At 50.7% G+C, this 21,892-nt stretch overlaps 1 protein-coding gene across 7 annotated transcripts in view; it reads left to right on the plus strand.

The window, feature by feature from the left end:
• The window catches only part of PLEKHA7 (pleckstrin homology domain containing A7), a 143,459-nt gene that overhangs the window by 71,281 nt on the left and 50,286 nt on the right, over window positions 1-21,892 (plus strand). For all 7 annotated transcript variants that reach the window (XM_075546012.1, XM_075546008.1, XM_075546013.1 and 4 more), the window contains exons 3-7: window positions 659-770; window positions 1,402-1,506; window positions 3,733-3,805; window positions 5,114-5,214; window positions 14,771-14,946. In XM_075546012.1, coding sequence (XP_075402127.1) covers window positions 659-770; window positions 1,402-1,506; window positions 3,733-3,805; window positions 5,114-5,214; window positions 14,771-14,946 — 567 coding nt within the window. The remainder of the gene's footprint in view (window positions 1-658; window positions 771-1,401; window positions 1,507-3,732; window positions 3,806-5,113; window positions 5,215-14,770; window positions 14,947-21,892) is intronic.

A 21,892-nucleotide genomic window follows, 5' to 3' on the forward strand; every position in this document is an offset into this window, starting at 1 on the left:
TTGGTGCCCAAGGCATGCTTCGTGACTGCCCACTCTCCTGGCACGGCACTAGGGGTTACTATCTCCGGTGGGTCTGTTTTGGGGCAAATGGCGGGTTCCCAGAATAGGACTCTTTGTTGAGTCTTCTATTTCGGGAGGTAAGCCCCACTGGCGTTTATGTAAGCGATTCTCTGTGTGTGTATGGGGGTGTGGATGTGCGCGCAAGTGATTTCTTGTTACTAATTATAAACCACTTCTTATTAGGAGCCAGGGAGAGGGAGGGAGTGTGTGTGTGTGTGTGTTGTTGATTGCTCTTGCTGTGTAGGCCAGTGCGGGGGCGGGGGCGTGTTTGCCCTTTCCACTGGGCAGGTACCACCGAAACAGGAGTGAGAGGAGTGTGGGGGTACTGGGCAACAGGACCAGATGACTGTCATGCCCTTGTGTGGGTGTCTGGCTGTGAAGATGTATCTAGCTGTGATCCCCTTGACTTTTTTCAGAAGGTGTCCTGGCTGGACATGCCAGCCCCCGGGCTGCAGTCTGGGGTCAGGCGGTCTTCGGAAGATCCAACTGGGATTCTCCAGGGCCAGGCTCCAGTTCCGAACGGGACCAGACCTCAGACTCCACACTCCATTCTGGAGCTGGGCCCTGACTCGCTGGGCATCGTTATGTCTCCCCACAGGCCAAATCCACATATGTCGAAGCAAGAGAGACACCAAAGACCGTCCAGTATGGTCAGTGAAACGTCCACAGCAGGGACCACTTCCACCGTAGAGGCCAGGCCTGGGTCCAAGGTGAGCCCCTGGGCGCTCTTTCTTCCCACCCTGGTTTTCTGTTTAGAGAGCAGACGCGCTCAGGATCGCCGTGCTAGCTGAGTGAGGGAGACATATGAGAGATGTCCTCCAGCCCAAGAAAGTGGGGTGTAGATAGGACCCCCCACACCTTCTTCATTTTCCTGGTGGCCGCTGTGGGGCCTTGTTAGGGACAGCCTGGTGAGAGCTGGAAATGGGGGGCAGGGGACACTCAAGGAAAGGTACCCTTGAGAAAGATTCAGAGGTCTGGTGTCCACGGTGTGGGAGGCTTGACCTAGGGACAGAGAGAAGAGCGGTGTTGTTGGCGATCGGGAGATCTGTGACCACAAAGCCAACTTGCTCCAGCTCTACCTGAGAAGAGCTAGAGCCAACAGCTACTGGTGACGGCTGATTGAAACGTCCCTGTACCTTTTCCCCTCAGTGACCCCAAAGGGAAAGCTCGCTCAATCTGATCCCGCTCATTAATGAGCAAGTTGTGGCCGAGTGCTGCCCACCCTCTGCCTGCTTGCGTTCTCCCCATCAAAGAACCCACAGCTGTTCTGATGGAGAAGTGCTTTTTTGTGCTTCCCTAAATCTCTCCTGCCGCTTGAGTTAACGTCTGCTTTTTCCCTAGATTATAAAGTCCAGCAATAAAGTCCACAGCTTTGGGAAGAGGGAGCAGGCCATTCAGAGGAACCCCAGTATTCCAGTGGTGGTCAGGGGCTGGCTGCACAAGCAGGTGAGGAGACTGGGGAGCGAGGGCGGTGGGGGCCTGGCCACGGTGGGATGGGAAACATCACAGTTTTGTTCCGATGTTTATCTGCGGCAAGTGGATTCTGCTCACTGTCCTGAGCAATTTTCTTTTTTCAAGTGGATTTATCTGCTCAGTGGCCACAGCTTTCTCTTAAAAACAACAACAAAACACTTGACTATCTTGCCCCCCATTGCTATGGGCAGCCCTGGGATCTAGGTCCAGCTTGAAGTCAGTCTTACTGCGGATGGTAAGAGCCTTTGTTATCATTTAACTGAAAGATCACATCCTTTCCTCTGCCTCTCCCTCCAGCACCTCAGGCTCCAAGTCAGCCAAACTCAGCTCATTGTCTGCTTACCTCTCGCTCTCTCCCCCAGCCTGCTTTTTCTGGATCGTGGTTAATAGTACCACTGTTCTCCCACTCAGTCTAGAAATCTCAGCACTATTACCAGCTCCTCAGACTCCTACATCCATTCAGTCAGTCAGCCAGCTCGGCCTCCCTCATGCCATTGTTCATTTCTGCCCTCATTGCCGATTGATTTGTCTCTGGTCCTCTGGTGATGGCTAGCCTGTGAGCTGCCCGCACCGAGACCACGTCTCTCCCCTCTCCTTCCTCCTTGTGTTGACTGACTGACGGATGCATGCACTCAGGTACTCGCTCAATCACATGTTCATCAAATACCTGTCAGGTTTCGAGGGTTCGCTTACAGATATGAAGAGATAATAAAATGCGATCCTTGTTCTTAAGGAGCCCATGGGTTAGGGGAGACAGACATGCTTCTCTCATCTCCTTTCACTCAGCCCAGCCTCCCCTATTGTGTCATCCTCAAAAATAACACAGGGTGACACACAGTTCATCCCCTGCTGAGGATTTGCATTTCCACCCAAGATAGATGGAATTAGAATCTATTTTACCAGGATCCCAGGTGAGTTATATGGGGACCTGGGGCTCGTGTTGAAATGTAGATTCTAATTCAATGTATCTGAGGTAGAAAGGTGACTTCTCAGCAGGTGTCAAACCAAAATGAACCAACCCTTTTGACGCTCTGCTAAAACACAAGTCAGACTCTGAGAGCTGGCCCAAATGCTGTATTTCTTCCAAAGGCTTTGTGGAACAGTAGAGGAAGCCGCTACAGTGTGCATCCCACAGGAATGTGTGGAGTGCTAGGGACACAGAGCTCAGAGAATTGAGCTGTGCTTCGGGCCCTCCAGAAAGGCTTCCCAGAAAAAATGACGTGTAGCCAGCCTGGAAGACTGGGCGTTTTCCAAACACTGCAAACATGTCCCAAGATGTTCTGGTCAACTTTGCAGAAGATAAAACCGATACAATGTATCGATTTACCAATTAAATTTGCTTTTAACCACTTATAAGTAGAGCACAAACAAACTGCATTTGTACATAGGTTTAGAAATGAACTTTAAGATGGTTTTGGTTTTAAATTTAAACCTGTCAGATCTGTAGAAAAGAAGGCAATATGTTTTAACAGTCATTTCTAAAGCTAGAAGCCACTCCGTGGTTCTCTTAGTGTTGGGAGAAAGCTGAAATTAAAACATTGCTATTTTCCTTCCCTGGGGTGTTTTTGTTCCTGCTTTCCCCAGTGATCTAAAGACAGTTTTTGCAAATGTAAAGCTTTACATATTGGATGAGCAAAGAGAGATTTTGGTAAGAAGCCCTTTGGTAGCAGGAGAATCCAAGTGTCTACCCGAATGGAACGAAAAAGCCGCAGCAAAATCGGTCCTTGTTCAGGAGCTGAGCTTTGTTAAACGATAACTTTGGCTTGGCTGATTACCTAGCTTAGACACTTGGTTCAATACCATGTAAATTCAGTTTTCTGATCAGCATCAATTATAGCACAGCACCTAGGTTTTAAAGGCAATCTATTTTTTAAAAGGGTGATTTCTCTCTTAATAAGAGACCTATATTTTTATTTCTATTTTCTAAAAGAAGAGGGCTTATAATAATGTTTCCAGAAGACTCCCCCCAAAAAACAGGGGGATGAGAGTAAAGGAACAGTACTTCTTGGGGTTAAATCTTCATTGAATCTAAATTTTAATGCCCTGTATTCGAAGAATGACGACTGAATAAAATATCGATGAATTCATCATAAGGAAGAGTGAATCTGCCTAAGATGTGGTTCTGGAATCCGGTTGGATGTGATGGGGGCAGGGCAGTATCCCTGGATGTGGCCCTGACCAGTTTGCTCTGCTTTGCAGGACAGCTCTGGGATGAGGCTGTGGAAGAGGAGGTGGTTTGTGCTTGCTGATTACTGCTTGTTTTACTATAAAGGTGAGCCAGGGCTTAAGCCACCAAAAGCTTTGTCTTGGCGGGGATGGGGCGCCAAATGATGATCATCGTCCAGTCTGCAAAGCCAGTGGTCCGAGCTAACTGGTAATCTAGTGTCCTGTGAAAATGCTCTTTTTCCTATCTCACGTGGATGGTTGGTGACGTCCGTTTCACCCATTCTGCACAGGAGCAGGGTCCATCTTTTGGGTGAAAATAAGTAGGAACTAGTTTTCAGCTGTCTTAGGATCCCAAGATCCAGAGTTACCTAGCTTCTGCTACCATTGCAGCTCAGGAATACTTTGGAGGCTCGCTGGAGAGGTGGGAGGTATGAGTAGACCCTTGTATTTTGGTCAGCCAGCACCTGGAGTTATCCCCTAAAATACTGAATGGGAAACTCCTCGATTCAGTTGGCCATATGGGCCATATGGGCACACATGGAGGCCCAGGATGTAACACTGAGCACAGTTCAAGGGTGCAGAGCAAGTAAGAGGCCAAATAAGGAGGCTTACACTTCAGATACAACTAGGGCAGGGTAGGCTTAGGCAGCCAGAGGAGTGAAGTCCATTCCATGTGGGAGGAGCTGGGGAGGCGACCTGGAGGAAACAGAGTCTGTGTTGGGCTTTTAGGAAGAAAGTGGAGCTTTGGCCTCTTGGGGGAGGATGGGCCTTATAAGCAGAGGAAGCAGCTTGAGTACAGGTCTAAACACAAAGCCAGCCTTCCCTAGTGGCGGCAGCGAATCTCCCGTGCAGGATGTGCTAGGAGATAGGGTTCAAGAAGGGCCGGATGCAACAGACAGTGGAGTTGGTCCCCTGCCATCTCCAGTGGGGACTCAGCAAGTACCTGTGTGTGGTAGGGCACCACGATCACCTTGTTCTTAGGACACTGCCTCTCCTAGTGAGACTGGTTGTAGGACAGCGGGCTTTTGTACCCATTCTGGACCTTGATCCGTGTGAGATTTGCCCCCTTTGGAATGCCTTTCCCATCCTTTAAAATATAACTTAGACATCACCCTCAACACTTTCTCAGCTCCCCGAGACGGCCTCCGTGTCCCCACTGCTTGTGGTACATTTCTCTGGCTCAGGACTTACGTGGTGGAGTAGTGTGTGTTTACATACGTGTCTCTGAGAGCAGGGCCCTGCTTGATACACCTTAGTAACACAAAGGTCCCAGGGAACATCTGGATGAGAGATCCGTGGGGAAGTGATTGAAGTAGTGCCGAGAGGAGATAGGAATCCTGAACTAGGGCAGGGGACGGACGTGCCCAGGGAAGATGTCGCAGAAGGCGGTTTTGATGTGTTTTTCTGTCCAAAGACAGCAGAGAAGAAGTGGTCCTTGGGAGCATCCCTCTGCCCAGCTATGTGATCTCGCCTGTGGCCCCAGAGGATCGCATCAGCCGCAAGTATTCCTTTAAGGTACTGCCCCTTCTCCCCTCGAACAGCATTTCCATCCAAAGACACTTGGTGTTATCAAAAATGCATTATGAAAGCAGCTGCTTTGTGGGGTCGGGGAGAAGGTGAGAAGCTAGGGTGTTTCAGGCTCATGTCAACCAAGGTATGTATTATATAGACAATGAGACCACATCACAAATACTTTTGTTTGTATCTGAGCTTTCGAATCCCCCCCAAACCTTGCCCAACTGCTTAGACCTCCTCTGTTCCTATGTCCACTGGTCTTGTGATTGCAGCACTAGCAGGGCTCTTGTGCTTTCTCGTCACCTGAGTCTGACTTCTTACCGTACCCATGGCACTCGGGCACATTGGATTATGCCAACCAAGTCCCAGTTGTACACTGGGGGTGAGGGGCTTCAGGCTGACAAGATTGTCAGGTTTGTCCCTTTGTTTTCCTGCTTGAACAATTAGACTCACATTTGGTTTGTTCTCTGGATCATTTATGGTTCCCAGGGAATTCCTGACACCAATGAACCCCCATTTCTACTTGGTTCCTGTGCTGTTTGAGCTAAGTGGGGACAGGGTGATCGACGGATGGCAGTCCTGTGAGCTCTCTGAGGCCTGGAAGACCGGGCATGTTTGGAGGCCCCAGGGAGGTGATGGTTGAGACCAACCTTGCCAAGCCCGAGGCCACCTTCACCGATGGCCTCCACAGATGGTTTCAAAGCTGGTGCCCCCCTGGTCGTGAGTGTGGATTGGACTGAAGGTCCACTTTACTGGCCACTTGGAGTGGAAGTCCCAGAGAACAATGAAGCAAGTGGTCGTTGATTACGTCCCCCGTGGCCATCGACCCTGACTCATTGCAACCCTTCATGTAAGGGTTCTGAGCCTGTAAGCAGGCAGTCTCTTTCCCACAGAGGGGCCGGTTGGTGGGAACCACTGCCCCCAGACATAGCGCAGAGCACCCCGGGGAGACACCCTCTCACGCTGCTCAGGGGACCATGCCGTGTAGTTCACCACACGCTGAGGCAAGTACTACTGCTTCCACTTCTGCTGTTGCTTTTTGCTGTTCCTCTGTTGGGAGTACAAGGTCCGGACTAGAGGGGAGGTAGGAAAGCCTAAATTGAATCAAAACCGAGTTTTCCCATCGTACATGGTTAAAGGAGCCTGGGAACGCACAGGATAAGAAACTGCTTTTCTCTGCAATGGTTAAAAGAATCTTACAGCATCCTGAGCATTAGCTGTGGGTCAGCTGTGCGGGTGCTCAGTCATTGACAGGCTTTTGGACAGCGATTGCCTCTGGACTCGGTGGTGATGGTTAGAAAGTCGAGCACAGAAAGAGCTGATGCTTCTGTTTTTGTTCATCGATGGTGTGTTAGTCTGGGTACTTTAGAGAAACAAATCCACAGAAACTGATGTATAAGAGAGAGTTTTATATAAAGGTTAAGTGCACATCAAGAAAACATCCCAACCCAGTGCTGCCCAGGCCCACAAGTCCAACATTAACCCATTAACCCATATGTCCAAAACCAGTCCACAAAGTCCTCCTCCATCTCACAAAACAGAAGCAATGATACCGACTGCAGGAGGAAAGCTGAATCAGGGAATGTGTAACCATCTCAGCACTGGCAGGGGTCTCCACACGGTTGCTCCAGCACCCAAGGCTGCATCGGGGTAGGTCCATGTGGCTTTTCCTCGGGGATGTCTTGTAGGAAGCCAGTCTTGCAAGCTGAAGCAGGGAACTGATAAGGCAGCTGCACCCTGGTGCGACCATCACAAAGCAGGAGACCCAAGAACTTGAAAGGCGAGGCTCACTGAGCCATTTATCTCTCCACCCTTCAATTAATCCCACATGTGTTTATCGGCCAGGCTGTCACAATAAACTAACCACCTCAGATGGGCTTGATCCCCTCTCCCTCGTTCCTTTGAGAGTCACTGTCCCCGTGCCTGCAGAGTTGCGGCTGCAGGTTGGGGCTCCTCCCCCATTGTAGGCGATGTAGTGTAGTCTTGTTGCACCTGAAAACCCTTTGTGACTTGGAAAGTGTTTTTCTATGTGTCCCTTCATTTAACCCCTGTGGGGAGCCTCTCGAGGCAGTGCAGTTACCTTCGTTTTATAAATTAGGAATATTTACATTTTGCCGCAGGTCACAAAGCTGGAAGATGTGTCAAAGCTTGACCATGGTGGGAAAAAAAAAACAACAAAAACGACCATGGTGGGGGGAGTGGGGGGAAGGAGGGAAAAAAAAAGGAGCTGATACCAAGAGCTCAGTAGAAAGTAAATGTCTAGAAAAGAATGATGGCAACATATGTGCAAACATGCCTGCTACAATTGATATATGGATTATAATAAAAGTGATAAGAGCCCCCCCCAAAGTGATCTTCTAATCAACAACAAAACACTTGACCTTGGAGTTTGCCCTCTTTCCGTTGCAGGAACAGGGAAGGGTAGCTTCCCCCCATCTTTTCCGTCTTTTTTTTTTTTTATGCCTCATTTTGGTTCCCTCCTGCTCACACATCGCTCACATCTTTCTCCCGCGGTGATACCAGTGAAGACGAATTGCAGTCGCCTCCGACTTCTTGCTCGCACATTGCAGGAGGCCGGAGGTACTTGGAATTAATCGTTATCATCTCGGGAGAAAGACGGGGCTTTCTCCTCCCCTCGACAGTTTAGCCTCGGAATCTCACAGGGGCAGTTCTGCAGGGCCGCTATGAGTCAGTATTAACTCAGTGGCAAAGTTTGGGTTTGGGTTTTGGTGCTTGTCTAAAGAACTCTCTTACATTTCCTACCTCAGGCACCTTCCCCACTACTGTTGTCTCTGAAAACATTCTGTCCGGTGGGTTTCAGGCCCCTCCTCTCTCGGGCTGAGAATTTGGGGTAATGATGCTGTGTATGATTTGGGGACCCAGCATTTGGAGTGTCCTCCAAGTAATTGTTAGCGTGTCTGTATATATTTCATCTTAGCGCTTCATCGGGAGGTGTGAAAATAGACTCTAGGAGAGCGTCTTTTGCGTACGTCTTAGAGGGTGTTCTTAATTCGTAGAAAGACGTCCCCATGAGCATTGCCTAGGTGCTTGGTCTGCGAGTCAGAAGGGCATGCATCTGGCTGGGGACAGAGGAAGGCAACTGCTGACCAACTGGGTGGTGTCCAGCAGGTCCTCCTGGGCAGACGCTGGCTTCCTGTGAGGACGTTACCGTTGTCTTCTGACTAGAGCACCTTTCTGTTAGGATCCAGAGGTCAGAGGCTGTTCAGGTCCCATGTTCTTGGGCACCCTCAAGTCAGTCCCTCATGGTATTCAGAGCTGAACTCTCCGACTGCTGCTGGGAGGCCTGGCCTGAAATGATTCAAAGTAAGATCCATAGTCGTAGGTGGGCATAGCCGGAATGGTTATAGGGTCCTCCTTTGTCACTCCTTGTCAACTGTGCCCACAGCCTGACAACCCCAAGGCGTTGGGTGCTGGGCGGACCCGGAGGCACAGCCAGGTCTGCAGGGTGAGCCAAAGAGGGCTCCTGGTGGCCCAAACAGCCCTTTATGCTCACCTCCCACAGAACCCCACGCAGATGCACAGTCTCCTTTGGCCATTGTTCACCGTCGCCCCTCCTTGCTCCTAGCTAGCCAGGATCTGCAGCAGAAAAATCCCCACATGGCCAATGTCAGTGGGGTGGGGAGGAGTTTTTTCTGCCTCCCCTTGAGTCCCTTTCTCTCCCAAAGGTTCCTAACCTAGGTTTACAAACCTGCAAGAGAGTGTGGATGAATCATATCTTTGCGTACTTAATTTTCAACTAAGCTATTTCCTTCCAGCAGTACCTGCGACGTGGCCAATAAAAGCCAAACCATAGATGCTTCCCTATCACAGTACAGTGGTTGGTTCTCAGTCGCTGTAAATGTCTCGAGGTGACATCTATGTTCATCACCACTTTGAATTCATGGTCAGGAGTACATCTGCCTTTAGATTTGTTATGTAACTCATTATAAAGGAGTGCTTAGACCCCTGTGGAGGAGGCCTGGTGGTCCAGTGGGTCATGCACTGGGCTGCTAACTGCAGGCTGGGCGTTTGCAGCCACCAGTTTCTCTGAAAGACAAAGCTTTCTACTCTCATAAGGAGAAACCCAGAGGGGCAGTTCTGCGCCCCCACAGGGTTTCCTATGAGTGGGCATTGACGTGGTGGTAGTGGCTGTGGTTTGCTTGTTGCGTGCTACTGCGTCCGCATTGGACCGCCAAGGCTCAGTCCTTGATTCAGATGCACCGGCCGCTCTGCGGGAGAAAGCCCACAAAGACGGGCGGGCTCAGAAAGCCTCGGGTCCCTCTGAATCAGAATCCACTCAGTGGCAGTGGTTTTTATTACTATATCACCCTCTAAAAAGGAATTTTGATGATGCTGTTTTCATGTAATTTTTGTGTGTGTATTTTATTTGTTGTGTACTTAAGAAAGGAATAATAGGTTTCACCAGGCTGTTGGGGAGATTCATGCCCCCCAAAAGGGCACGTCTACTTGAGAGTCTGACCGAAGGCCAGAGAAGACGAGAGGTAGTTTCACTTATTTACTTAGACTCAGCGAACGTTCATTCAACATTTTGTTCCACTTGTCAGTACTGGAGACGCCGGGGATACAGCAGAGAAAAGGCCCGCGGGCCTACAGCCTCTGGGTTATTAGAGGGAAGACGAGATCAGCAAGAGCTACCTTTCCTCTCTCCCCCACAGTGCGAGTCACCCCCTGGGTCCACTGCTGCTGCCACCACCCTGTCTCCACCCGCACCCCCCTCCTAGATAGCTTAGCGCCAGGACAGTGTCGCGCACACGAGCCTGCTCTGTCGCTGTGGGTGACACTGCTGCAGCCTCCTAACTGCCCTGCAGCCCCCAGTCCAGCCTCCGGACTGTTTCTGAATGGTAAGGAAATCTGTTCGGACCGAGCTCCCTTTTGCCTGCAGGACAAAGCCCCAGCTTATCTCTCCAGCCACATTTCTAAGGAGCTCTCCTCTCATATTTCCGTCCCCGCTCCCCCCTAAGTCAAACGCAGTTGCCATAAGGCCACAGGACGTTTCTGAAGGCCATGTCCCCACACAGCTCTTCCTTTTCCTTCAAAGCTCCACTCAGGAGTTAGCTCCTTCAAGGACCCTTCCCTCATTCCCCCGCACCCCGAGACCCACTGTGTTCCTTTAGCTATCTTGTGGCCACCGCAAAGTCCCTCCCTGCTGCGGCTTCTTAAACATCTTAAGTAGAACGCAGCGTAAATACTATTTCGTCAGGCTGGTCTTTCAGAATTACCAGGTCCAATCAGACCCGGTGTCCCAGTCAATCCTTTCTCACAGATTCCTGCACTCGATCCTATTTAAGATCGCTGGGCATCTGTGGTCTCTCTCTCTCTTACTTGGCCGCACACTGTCCTGGCTTTGTTGAAGGCTGCCTCCTCAACTTGTAGCACATTGCCTTTCACCTAGCAACTGCTCAGTACGTGATGTTCTTGAACTTAGAGAATGGATCAGCCCGTCAGTTGGTGGACTCTGGCCTTTTGGGCCTCCTGTCTTTCTCCGTAGCCCTTTGAGCCCACGGCCGCTCCACGGAGAAAGACAAGCTTTCAGCGCCTGTAGGATTTACATCCTTGGAAACCCACAGGGGCGGCTCGTCTCTGTTCCACAGGGTCCCTGTGAGCCGGAATCAACTTCAGGGCAGCGCATTTCTCTGTTTCTCGGCTCTAGGCTGGTGTTGGGGGTTAAGTTGTGAAGTTCCCGGGTACCTTAAACCAGTTATGTATCAAGCACGAGATAGGAGAGTCACGTTTGTTTATTTTTTTCTGAGACAGTCACGTCTTAAAGGCATTATGTTGTTGAGGCAAACTCTTCTTTGCTTCCGTCTCATCTTCTGTAGGCAGGACTTAGTTTCTCCTCAGTCACACAAAGTTGTAGGATCGTGGTCAATGAAAGGGACAAGCAGAAGGGAAGGGAGACCTCTCCGAGATGAGACAAGACTAAAGGTGAAAGGACCTTGGTGCGGTGGCAGCTTCCTCGGGCTCCGGTATTGTGGACTTGTGTTACTTGGTCAAATGAAGAGTGCCTCCCTCCCTCCATTCCTCCTTCCTTCCCTCCCTCCCTCCTGACTTTAAGTAGGCTAGAGCAGTGAGCCCTTCGGGGACTGGTTTAAGGGTTCATCCCTGCTGTAGCGCGTGTCAGAACGTGATTGCTCCTGACAGCCGAGTAGCATTCCCTTGTCGGTATGTGCCACATTTTGCTTATGCACGCATCTGCTGGGGGACATTGTTTCTGCCTTTGATTATTGCGAATATCGCTGCAGTGAACACGGCTAGACGGTTTCAGCTTTCCGGTCCTCCGAGTGTCTGGCTGCCTAGGAGTGGAATTGCTAGGTTGAATAATTCTATGTTTCGCTTTTGAGGAAAAGCCACGCTAATTTCCACAATGGATTTACCATTTTACAACTGCCCCAATAAAAGGTAGCTGGAGACCCCCCCCCTGCCTTCTTGCAGTCACCGTTAAAATAGTCAAACTCCCTGCCATCGAGTAGACTCTGACTCATACTGTGACCCTTTAGGATGGAGTGGAACTGCCCCCTTTGAGTTTCCAAGATGTAAACCTTCCCTTGAGTAGACAGACAGACTCGTCTTTGTCCCATGGAGCAGCTAGTGGGTCCAAACCTCCGACCATGTGGTTGTCAGCTCAGTGTGTACTCCGTTAAACCTCCTATTATCTAATACGCCCAAGCACAGGAATAGGGAGTTGAGTACCTGCTCTTCAGAGCCAAGAACAATCTGGGCCTAGCACGCGCTGGCCGTTTTATTAGTGAATAAAACTCTTTGCCATCGCTTGGGTGTAACTGCCAGGGCCCATTTGCAGACAGATAATTAAACGTGCCTGGGTGCCTAAAGTTTGTTCTCTAGTTTATACAGCAGGGACCTACTCTGTCACAGCCTTGAGGGCTCCCTTGGCCTGTGGGTGGCCTTTCTTCAGTAGAATGAAGACCTGCACCAGACCCTTTATGGGTGAGTGGAAGGCAGGGAGGGGATATCAGAGATCTTCTGGGGTCAATGGGGAACTTTTCCAAGTACTTGTGCTGGTTCCAGGAAGGCCTTTCCAAGTTCCCTCTAATGCTACATCTCCACTGTGCCAAAAGGGGGAATCTTTCCCGAGACCGTGGGTTGACTGACACCTGAGACAAAAGGAAGGAAATCGGGCTGGCACCAGCCTCTGTAGATACCGTTGGCTGCAGGTTGCGTTTGTGCGTGAGCAGCGTGGAGGCTGCGTCTGACCTCTTGTGATTCCCCAAGGGAGAAGGAGAATCTGGCCAACCACCAGCCATGAGGCACAGGTCAGCTCTGCCTTCACCCTCCGTCGGCTGACACCAGCGGCAACTCCTACTTGTCTTAGGGGTTTGATCATTCATTTCAGTGGCCACCCGGAACTCAGATAAAACTCATCATCTCTGGGGGTCTATTAGTGAAGCAACCTGTAAGGATACAGTCACAGGTCACAGGTCCACAGCACTGCCTCTCCTCAGCCAGCAACTGAGTCACTTTCTCTCTGGGCCTCAGCCTCTCGGGCACAGTGGCTTCTGCCTCTGGGGGCCAGGAAGTTTGCCTGCAGAGCCAAGAACAATCTGGGCGCACGCTCCACCTCCCTGTCCCGTGGCTTCAGGTCCCACGGCCCGCCCTGTCTCCCTGTGGCTTCTTTGTTCTGTCCCCAGGGTGTCTGCCGTCTTGGGCACCACTTCAGGCAGGGATTTTGACCATGCCCACTGGGGTTTCTTCCTCCATGGTCCTGGGTATTCTCTGTCCTTGCTTCTAAGATGACGCCTAGCTGGGGGAGTGGCGGCTGAAACTGGCCAATCCCCTCTTAGCGCTTCGCAGGGCCTACTTGCAGAGCCCCGCCCAGACGTTTGCCGGGAGTTATGTCGACAGGGCTAGAACAACCATATGATGAGCGGGAGAGACGAACCCGCAGATGGGGAGGGGAAGAAATTTAGCAACGATATATCAGCTAAAGGGCTAACTTCAGAAATCTATAGAAAACCACTAGGCCTTAATGAGAAAAATACAAGTAACCCAGCCAAGCGATGGACACAAGACATGAATAGATGGCTTACCAAAGATGACATCCAGGTGGCCATTGCTCATATGAAGACATGTTCCCGCTCACGAGCCATAGAGAAGTGCAAGTTACAACAGTGAGGGACCACCTCACGTGGACACGCTCAGCACAACAAACAAACAAGCAGAAGATAGCAAGTGCTGGAGGGAATGTGAGCGATGGAAGAGCTCAGACATGGCTGATGGCTTGGCAGGCTGTAGACCTGGACAGCCGCCATGGAATCGGTCCAGCGCTTCCTTCGCCAAATGCAAACACCTTAGGATCGTGTAATCTCTCTACTCAGCGTAGACCCTAAAGAAGTCAACAATGACTCATAAGCAGACATACGCACTCCTGCGTTTGTTACAGCAAACTCTATCACGGCAAAACGCCGGAAACAATCAAAGACCCCAGCGAGAGGACCGGATCGACAAACTGGTGCCTTCCTCCAGTGGGACTTCGGATGTCCTCCAAGGACGAGAGCGGCGGACACCATCACGCAGGGACAAAGTTAGAGAGCATGCTCAGCAAAGCCAGCCATTCCCTGAAGACCAACACCCCATGGCCTCCTTAGGTTTTCACCCCAAAGGATGAAGACGTGCGGACACACTTGGCTGATAACGAGAGGGTCGGAGGTTGGAGCGCCCCACTGCGATGCCAGGGGAAGGCCTGGCAAGGTGCTCCTGGAAGCCAGCCTTTGGCGACTGTATGGAGCATGGGTCCCCTCGGACACACGGGTCCCCGTCAGTTGGGGTCAGCAGGACAACAACTGTCTGCCAGAGTTGTGGAAGGAGACGTGTTGTAGAATCTTTGCCTCTCCACCCCCGTGGCCGTTTAGCGAGTGTTTCTCCTGGCAGACCGGAAATGCAGGCCTCTACTTGTCAGAGAAGGAGGAAGTTGCCTCTGGCTTACAAAGCATCCTGGTCACTTGTCAGTGGCGACTCTCTAACGCCTCACAGGTTCAGTGCAAGGATACGTGTGGAAGCACCTGAGGCGTCCCGGCACATAGTAGGGGTGCAGGAATGTTTAGTCAGGCAGACGTGCGCCCATCACAGTTCACGGTGAGCCTCCGTGCCATGCCGCCTGCGGGGCAGCTGGTGGTGACTCCATGCTAGTCTGATTGTAGCCCACGAAGGAGCCACGTGTTTCGGAAGAGCCAACACAGGGTCTGGAGTCTAGTTCTATGAAGTGAGTGTAGAAAACAAAACAAACCGTTTCTCAGATGTGCCTTGTCTGAGTGCTCCTCCCTGCACGGCTGGACAGAGGGAATGGGGAAGAGGTTCAGGGGCAGGGCTTTTGTGGCTGGAAGGAGCCCCAGCTATCCCTGGGCCTGCCCGCACTGAGCCAGGGAAGCCGGCCGGCAGTGTGTTCCAGGTGTGGGAGCACATGGTGCTGGGGCTGGTTATCTGGAAGCCGGGAGGACATGGCTGGGATGTCTTCTTGTTCCTCAAGGGGTCACATGCAGTAGCCGCTCTGTAACCTGCCTTCCTGTCTCCCTGCTGCCAGGCCGTGCACACGGGGATGCGGGCGCTCATCTGTCACAGCTCCGCGGCGGGCTCGCAGGCCGAGCACTCGGGCATGAGGACGTACTACTTCAGTGCCGACACCCTGGAGGACATGAACGCGTGGGTCCGAGCCATGAACCAGGCTGCACAGGTGCTATCCCGGTCGTCACTGAAGAGGTCAGTCCTGCTGTCGGGGCGGAGGTGGGAGTGTCTCTGCCATAGCGGGCCTTTTTCTAGAAACATGTCTGTTTTAGTGCCTGAGGTTCCACCGCTCCTTAACCTGAATTCAGCCTGGCCCTGCCTTCGAAGTGCTTCTCCATGAGTGCTCGCTGGAGGGAAAGGCAGGAGTGGAGAAGAGAGGATGTCTGTGAGAACCGAGCAAACAAGCTCCAACCTCCCTGCCATAAATCAGTGCTGACTCCCGGCGGGTGGGTTAGGCTGTGTTGTCCAGAGAAGCAGAGCAGTGACCCGCACACATGTGTAAGAAAGAACCTTGTATCCAGAAGGCGTCCTAGCCCAGGCCAACTCAAGTCCATGGGTCTGATGCTAGCAGAAGCCCTCTCCCGGCTGACATAGCTGCAGGCTGATGACGACAGAAAGGTGAAACAGGGAGATCACAGGTCAGTAGGTGCAGGGTCCAGTGAATCAAAGTCAGGGAGCGTGGCAGGGCGCCATGTTGACCTCCAGGACCCCTGGCCTACACGGGGCCACCCCTAGTGGCAGACACAGAGTCCCAGCAAACTAGGGAGGGCGAGGGGCCTGAGAGGGAGAAGCTCCTAGAGTCTCCCTTATAAAATCTCAAGGAGGCATCATCACCAGGCTACCACTGATTGACAGGTTGGACTCCACTCCAAGCTGCCACACAGGTTCAAGTTGACATAAAATAAAACTGCAACAGCCAGGCTGCAGGTCAGAGTAGAACTGCCCCCCTTTGAGTTTCCGAAGCTGCAAAGCCTCATCTTTTTCCCTTGAAGAGGCTGGTGGGCTCGAACTGCTGACCTTGTGATGAGCAGCCCGGCATGTAACCCACTGTGCCACTCTGTCCTGTGAGAACAGGAAGGTCCCCTTGTCTAATCTCTCCATTACGCAGATAGAAACACTAAAGCCTGGAGCAGCGAAATGACTGCCCAGGATGCACAGATCTCTGTTGATCTTGGCTTGTAGGTATTAGAAGGGCCACCTTGGGCACCACACTGGGGAACAAGAAGAGAATGGGCAGAGAAAGATCTTGCACATTAAAAATGGACCACAGACTGCCCACCATGAAAACAAGATGCTGTTTGCCATTCTCTAGTATTCCGGCCCTTTCCCTGTTGTCTCTGATTTCTCCAAGATTGCCCAGCAGGTTCCTTCAGTCCACTTCCAAGTTCTTTTGACCCCCTCCTTCCCTCCCTTCTTGGACTTCCATTGTCTCTTAACCAGGCTTGGCTTTCTTTTCACAGTGAAGATAGGGAACTAAGTCCTCAAATTCAAGAATTCGGCCTCTCTGCTCATGTCGCCTTCCCCAAGCAGAGACGTCTATGTCTCACACACTTTGAAAAGCTCTCTCTCCTCGAAAAAGGTTTGCTTTCACTGGATCTTCCGTCTTCTTCTGTCATTCACCCCCACCCCCATTTTTTGCTTGGTTGGCGCCCCACCTCCACTTCTTGTACGTGTCCTATCTAATGTGAGCTCCAGAAGCCCCCCGTGTTGTTGACACTGGTTTCTTTAGAGAGCAGGCACACATGAATTCTTCTTGTTCATCGACTGCGTGCTCCATTGGTAAGGTTGGTTAGGGGACTGGTAAGAGGACAGTTTGGGCATGAGCCTGGGCTTAATAGGAAAACGTTTGATGATTGATTAGTGGTATCCACCTTGAGCCCGTGAGGGTTAATCTGCCAGACACAACCTGGAGGCACTCTAACTCTCCTACCTGGGGAATTTGTAATCCACTGTCAGGTTTGGGATTTTGAAAGACTGCTTCTTTATCCATTGGGCTAAGACCCTGTTTCTCTGAACTTTTTGAAAATGTCCTCTTCTTAAACGCTTAACCAGGAGGCCAGGTGGTCTAGTGGTTACTTTAGGGCTGAGATCAGGGTCAGCAATTCTAAACCACCAGCCAATCTTCGGAGAAAAGAGGGGCTTTCTGCTCCGGTGAACAGTTAACTGCCTTGGAAACTCGCAGGCAGGTCTACGCTGGTTGCTATGAGGGAGCATCGACTAACTGGCAGCGTGATGCTTTTAGTCACCTCTTAAGGGTCGTGATCATGTCTGCCCAAGGCCCTTCCTGTCTGTCTCATTAAACCAATGATTTCTACCCTGTGAGTCAGAATAAAGACACAATAACTCTTCCCGTTAGCATTCTGAGAGCTGAAATTGTCAGCAAAGCAAACGCAGACTTACCGAATGTTCTGCTTTGTCAGAATAAGATGTTCAGACAGTTGGTTGGTTAGAATTATTCATCAGGCAGGAATAAATCTGGCCTTTCCTCCAGTTTGGCGCTCTGCTTTGGAACGCTTCGGTGTCTGTAAGTGTGTAGTCTTCTCCCTGAGTCTCACACAGCTGCGTCTCCCTTTGCCCTTTCAAATGCATGTTTTCTCCATGAATGGCGCTGTTAGTTAGGACTCTGGATCACAAATGACAGAAACAACCAACTTTGCTTAAGGAAATGTGTTAGTCTGGGTGGACTAGAGAAACAAATTCAGAGACACTCTTATGTATATAAGAAGGAGCTTTATATAAAATAGCAATTGTATATTGAGAAAACATCCCAGCCCAGTCTAGATCAAGTCCATATGTCTGATACCAGTCTATAAATTCTTCTTCAGACTCAAATGCACATGCAATGACACTGAGTGCAGGAAGATCACAGGCCAGTGGGTGGAAAGTCTTGTGGATCCAGTGGGGGTGGAAGCATCGCAGCACTGGCATGGGTCTCTATGTGGCTCCTCCAGCTCTGGCTCTGTAGCTCCATGTGGTTTATCAACAGGAATGTCTTGCAGGGAGACAAGCAGAGTGTATCTGGCCTCCAGAGAGCTATTTATCGCCTTAGCACCTCCAAATGAGGTCATCAAGCTGTGACCTGATTGACTGGTTAGACTCCACCCCTTCGTAAGTTGACAGGAGGTTATGTAACTGCCATGGGGGTGGGGACTTGGTTCATGTTACTGAAAAGGTCAGAATAGATCTGGCATTAGAAACAGCTGGATTCAGGACTCAGCCAATGCCAGTACAAATAATTGTCCTCAGGCTCTGAACTCTGCCTCCTTCTGAGTTGGATTCATTCTAGAGCTCAATGGGGGGTCCCAGCGAGCTCTAGAATCTGTTGGCAAGATAGTAGCAATAGCCAGAGACTCGTGTCATCTGGGTTAAAGGCCTGCATACAAGAGTAAGTCTGTCCTAGACACTCTCCGATTCTTAGATCACCTTTATACCCCAAACCATTTACTGTGTTCAAAGAATGCAGCGTGGCGATTGACACGGGCCTGGGCACAGATGCTTCATTCACTCTGGGAACCAGAGGTAGAGCCCTTGGGGACTGGGGGGCGGGGTGAGCAGATGAGGACCGCGGGCTCAGGCCTGTAGGGCTGTGGGCAGAGAAAGAATCAGTGACTGCTTAGGAGGACAAGGATGGTGCACACAGCCAGTATTCAGGCCAGATGACTTATCCCTCACTTTTTATGATTTATCCACAGAAGGTTCATGGACATCTTTCCTTATCATTTAATTCCATTTCCCTACAACTTTTGGGCTCAAAGCCCAAACTCCCTGCCATCGAGTCGATTCCAGCTCACAGTGCCTCTCCAGGACAGGGTAGAACTGCCTCTATGGGTTTCTGAGATGGCAGCTCTTCACAGGAGTGGAAAGCCTGGTCTTTCTCCCTCGGAGAGGCTAAGTAGGGGTTTCCAACTGCTGGCCTTGCGATTAATCACTATGCTGTCTCTCTCTGAAGCCTCCTCTTACTGTGTCTGTTTCTTTTGCCATGAATATCTCTTCCTGTAGCTTCTTAGTCTCTGATGTCAGACAGACCTCCAGATTAAAATCCCAGCTCTTACAGATTTCCAGGTATGTGGGCTTCTGAGAATGATGTGTGCTTTGTAGACCTGTTTGTCTGAGTGCATAGGCTTGTTACCAGGATTAAAGGAGTTGCAGTCACATCGGCCTACAGGTTCGAGGAAGTTCCTGTGTTTGGGGACAGTCACTGATACCAGGTGCTCATTCTGGCAGCACCAACCTGCACAGGAATGGCAGCCCATCTGGAAACTTCTGATCTGCTTGCAAATGCCAGCACGATGTAGGACCAAGTTCTCTGAGCGGCACCGTCATTGACAGCCCGAGGGGGCTTCCTCCTTTCCTGCTCAAGTGCTAAATGGAGCATTGCAGATCTGTTTTGTGACAAGCCTCTTGATTTGAGAAGTCATGTGCTAAATTGAAGGCGAGACAGGGAGACACTAAACCATGTGTTTGCTTCCAACCCCACAACTTAGTAAGTTAAATGTTTAAGTAAGATAGGGCAGGGGCAGGGAACATTATCTTCACCATCATTTCTTGTCCACGGCCACAGTCCGCACATTTTGAGCACAAGGGCCTTTGATGTCAACCCCAGCAGTCACAGGAATAAAGAGCTGTGCGCCACCCACAGCTCAGCCTAGGAGAAGACCAGGTGGCATGCAGGTTACCATCCTTGAGCCACAGTCTAAAGATCTGTTGTGCAGTCAGTGCAGGCATGGATCTGAAGGAAGAGGGTTTATCATCTTATCAAAGTCACTCTCAGAAACTGTTGGTATTTTTGGAAGTGTACATATGCATATGATTACCACCCATCTGTCATCTTGTCATATTGTTGTGGCTTGCATGTTGCTTTAATACTGGAAACTGCCACCAGTATTTCAAATGCCAGCAGGGTCCCCGTGGTGGACAGGATTCGGCAGAGCTTCCAGACGAAGCAGTCTAGGAAGAGAGGCCTGAAGATCTCCTGTCAAAAGTTAGCCAGTGAGACCCCTATGGCCCCCAACAGAATGTCTGAATCCTCCTGGAGGATGAGCCCCCTAAGTCAGAATGCACCCATAACTCACAGAGGCTGACACAGGGAACTCAGCATGCAACCGGCCGTGGTGAAGAAGGCTCAGGACGGAACAGCGTTGCCTTTTGTGGTTCATAGAGTTGCTGTGAATTCACTTAGACTCTACAGCAACGAACAACCACACCCTCATATGAGAGCACACAGTCAAGACTAAGCGCTCGAGTTATAAAATTAGCTCCAAGGTTAGCAATGATTAGCCAAGTCTAGAACTTGTTGTTTTGTTTCTTTGGGAGGTGGTGGTGGTGGAGGTAGAGGTGGTAGAGGTGGTGGTGGTGGTGGTGGTGGTGGTGGTGGTGGTGGATGACCAGCACTAAATGTGGCGATCATGATTATATCAGGCTCTAGAGTCACCTGGCTTTGAAGGCAGAAACGCTCCCCCACCCTGGCCCACCTTACTGGGAAACCCATAGGCGCCCAGGAAGGAAGCGGTAGTCAGTTGGTGAAGAGACAAATCCACATGACAGTCGGTTGGCTGAGACCTTGTGTTCACAGCCTTGGGGTCCTTGGATGAAAGAACTCTCTTTCCCCGTTCATTTTCATGGCGCCCCTGCAGGTGGCACATTGGTCGCACTCTCTGGCGTTCATGGCAAGGGGCTGTGACTAGCAGGGTGGTCCAGCTGCTCAGGTTTCACCACCGGAGTAATGAGTTGGAAACATCAGTGCAGATGAAACCCAAAGCAGTGTGCCGGCTTATAAAGCACCGAGAGCAGCAAGGTCCCTAGTCTTCTGCCTTAGCTCACCCCGGGGGTGGGTTCTGAGTTTGAGAAATAGTAAAGATCACCGCCAGTCTGGGCAGCTTGAAGGCCCCAGGTGGGTCACAGTGATGGTGTTCTAGAGCATTAGAGGAAGACTAAAGGTGCGGACATCCTGCAGCAGAGTGGGCCCTTTATAAGCTTTATAAGGATTCTTTTTTCCCTAAAGGAGCCCTGGTGGGCATAGTGGTTACGTGTTGGCCTGCAAAGCCCAAGGTCAGCAGTTTAAAACCATCACCTATCCTGAGGTAGAAAAACGAGGCTTTCTGCACCCGTAAAGAGTTACAGTGTCAGAAAAACCCAGGGGGAAGTTCTACCCTGTCATGTAGAGTCCCTGTACATGAGTTGGAACCAACTCACTGCCACTGAGTTTGTTTTTTCCTTTCATTTTATTTTTGGTTTTATAATGAGAGAGAAAGAAGGAAGGTCCAAAGAACTATTTTCCCTAAAAAACCTTTGGATTTTCCTAGAAAAACTATTAATACATGGGCAGTGAGATTGGGGATTGTTTTTCTCAGCTCTAGGGCACAGAAGAGACGCCCATCTCGGATATTTTTTGAGGAGGACATTCATTGAGTCTTAAAAGCGACAGCAACACAGACGCTTCACCTGGGGGAAGGAAGCCATTAGCGTGAGGTCAAAGTGACCTCCCAGGATTCACAATCAGGACGCTACGTAAATAAAGCGTGGAACAAAGGAAACTGCCCCAAATTTATGATTGGTGGCAGAGCAATACATGGGAGTTCCAGGTGGGACTCCAAAAGCGGGAACGGCCCCGTGGTTTGGACACATACATCGTTATTAGCTAGGATAACTCGTCTGATTGGGTGAGACTCGTAACTCTGTGAGCCCGGCGCACATCAAGAACACATCCAGGCAAGCCCCTTAGTTAGACTGCCCTGGAGAAGGCGAAGGCACTCTACTTTCCAATGCACTCTACCTGAGGGCAGGACTATCGACATCCTGGGTTAATGGTCAGAAGGAATTCAGTGGAGGCTTCATCTACCTAAGGACTCTGGATGGGTTTTGGGGCATTCACTGTCAGCCATGGCCTTCTGCAAATGGGCATGCTCAGAATCCAAGCTCTACCACAGCTTAAGGCTACCAGTTGACCCACGTGCAATAAGAAGCTGGCCCTGTGCTAAGGATTATAGCTTCACTTTATGTCGACTTTCCAGCCATGCCCCAGGCTGGATGGATTCCGGTCTGAGCTTCTACTGATTATTGGCAGCTGAATTAAATTGATTCCATGGCAGTGGGTTTGGGCTTGGGGAGAGTGTGAGCTTGTTGCAGGGACAGATGGGATCTG

The sequence above is a fragment of the Tenrec ecaudatus genome, chromosome 4 (assembly GCF_050624435.1).
Source record: "Tenrec ecaudatus isolate mTenEca1 chromosome 4, mTenEca1.hap1, whole genome shotgun sequence".
Classification (NCBI taxonomy): Eukaryota; Metazoa; Chordata; class Mammalia; order Afrosoricida; family Tenrecidae; genus Tenrec; species Tenrec ecaudatus.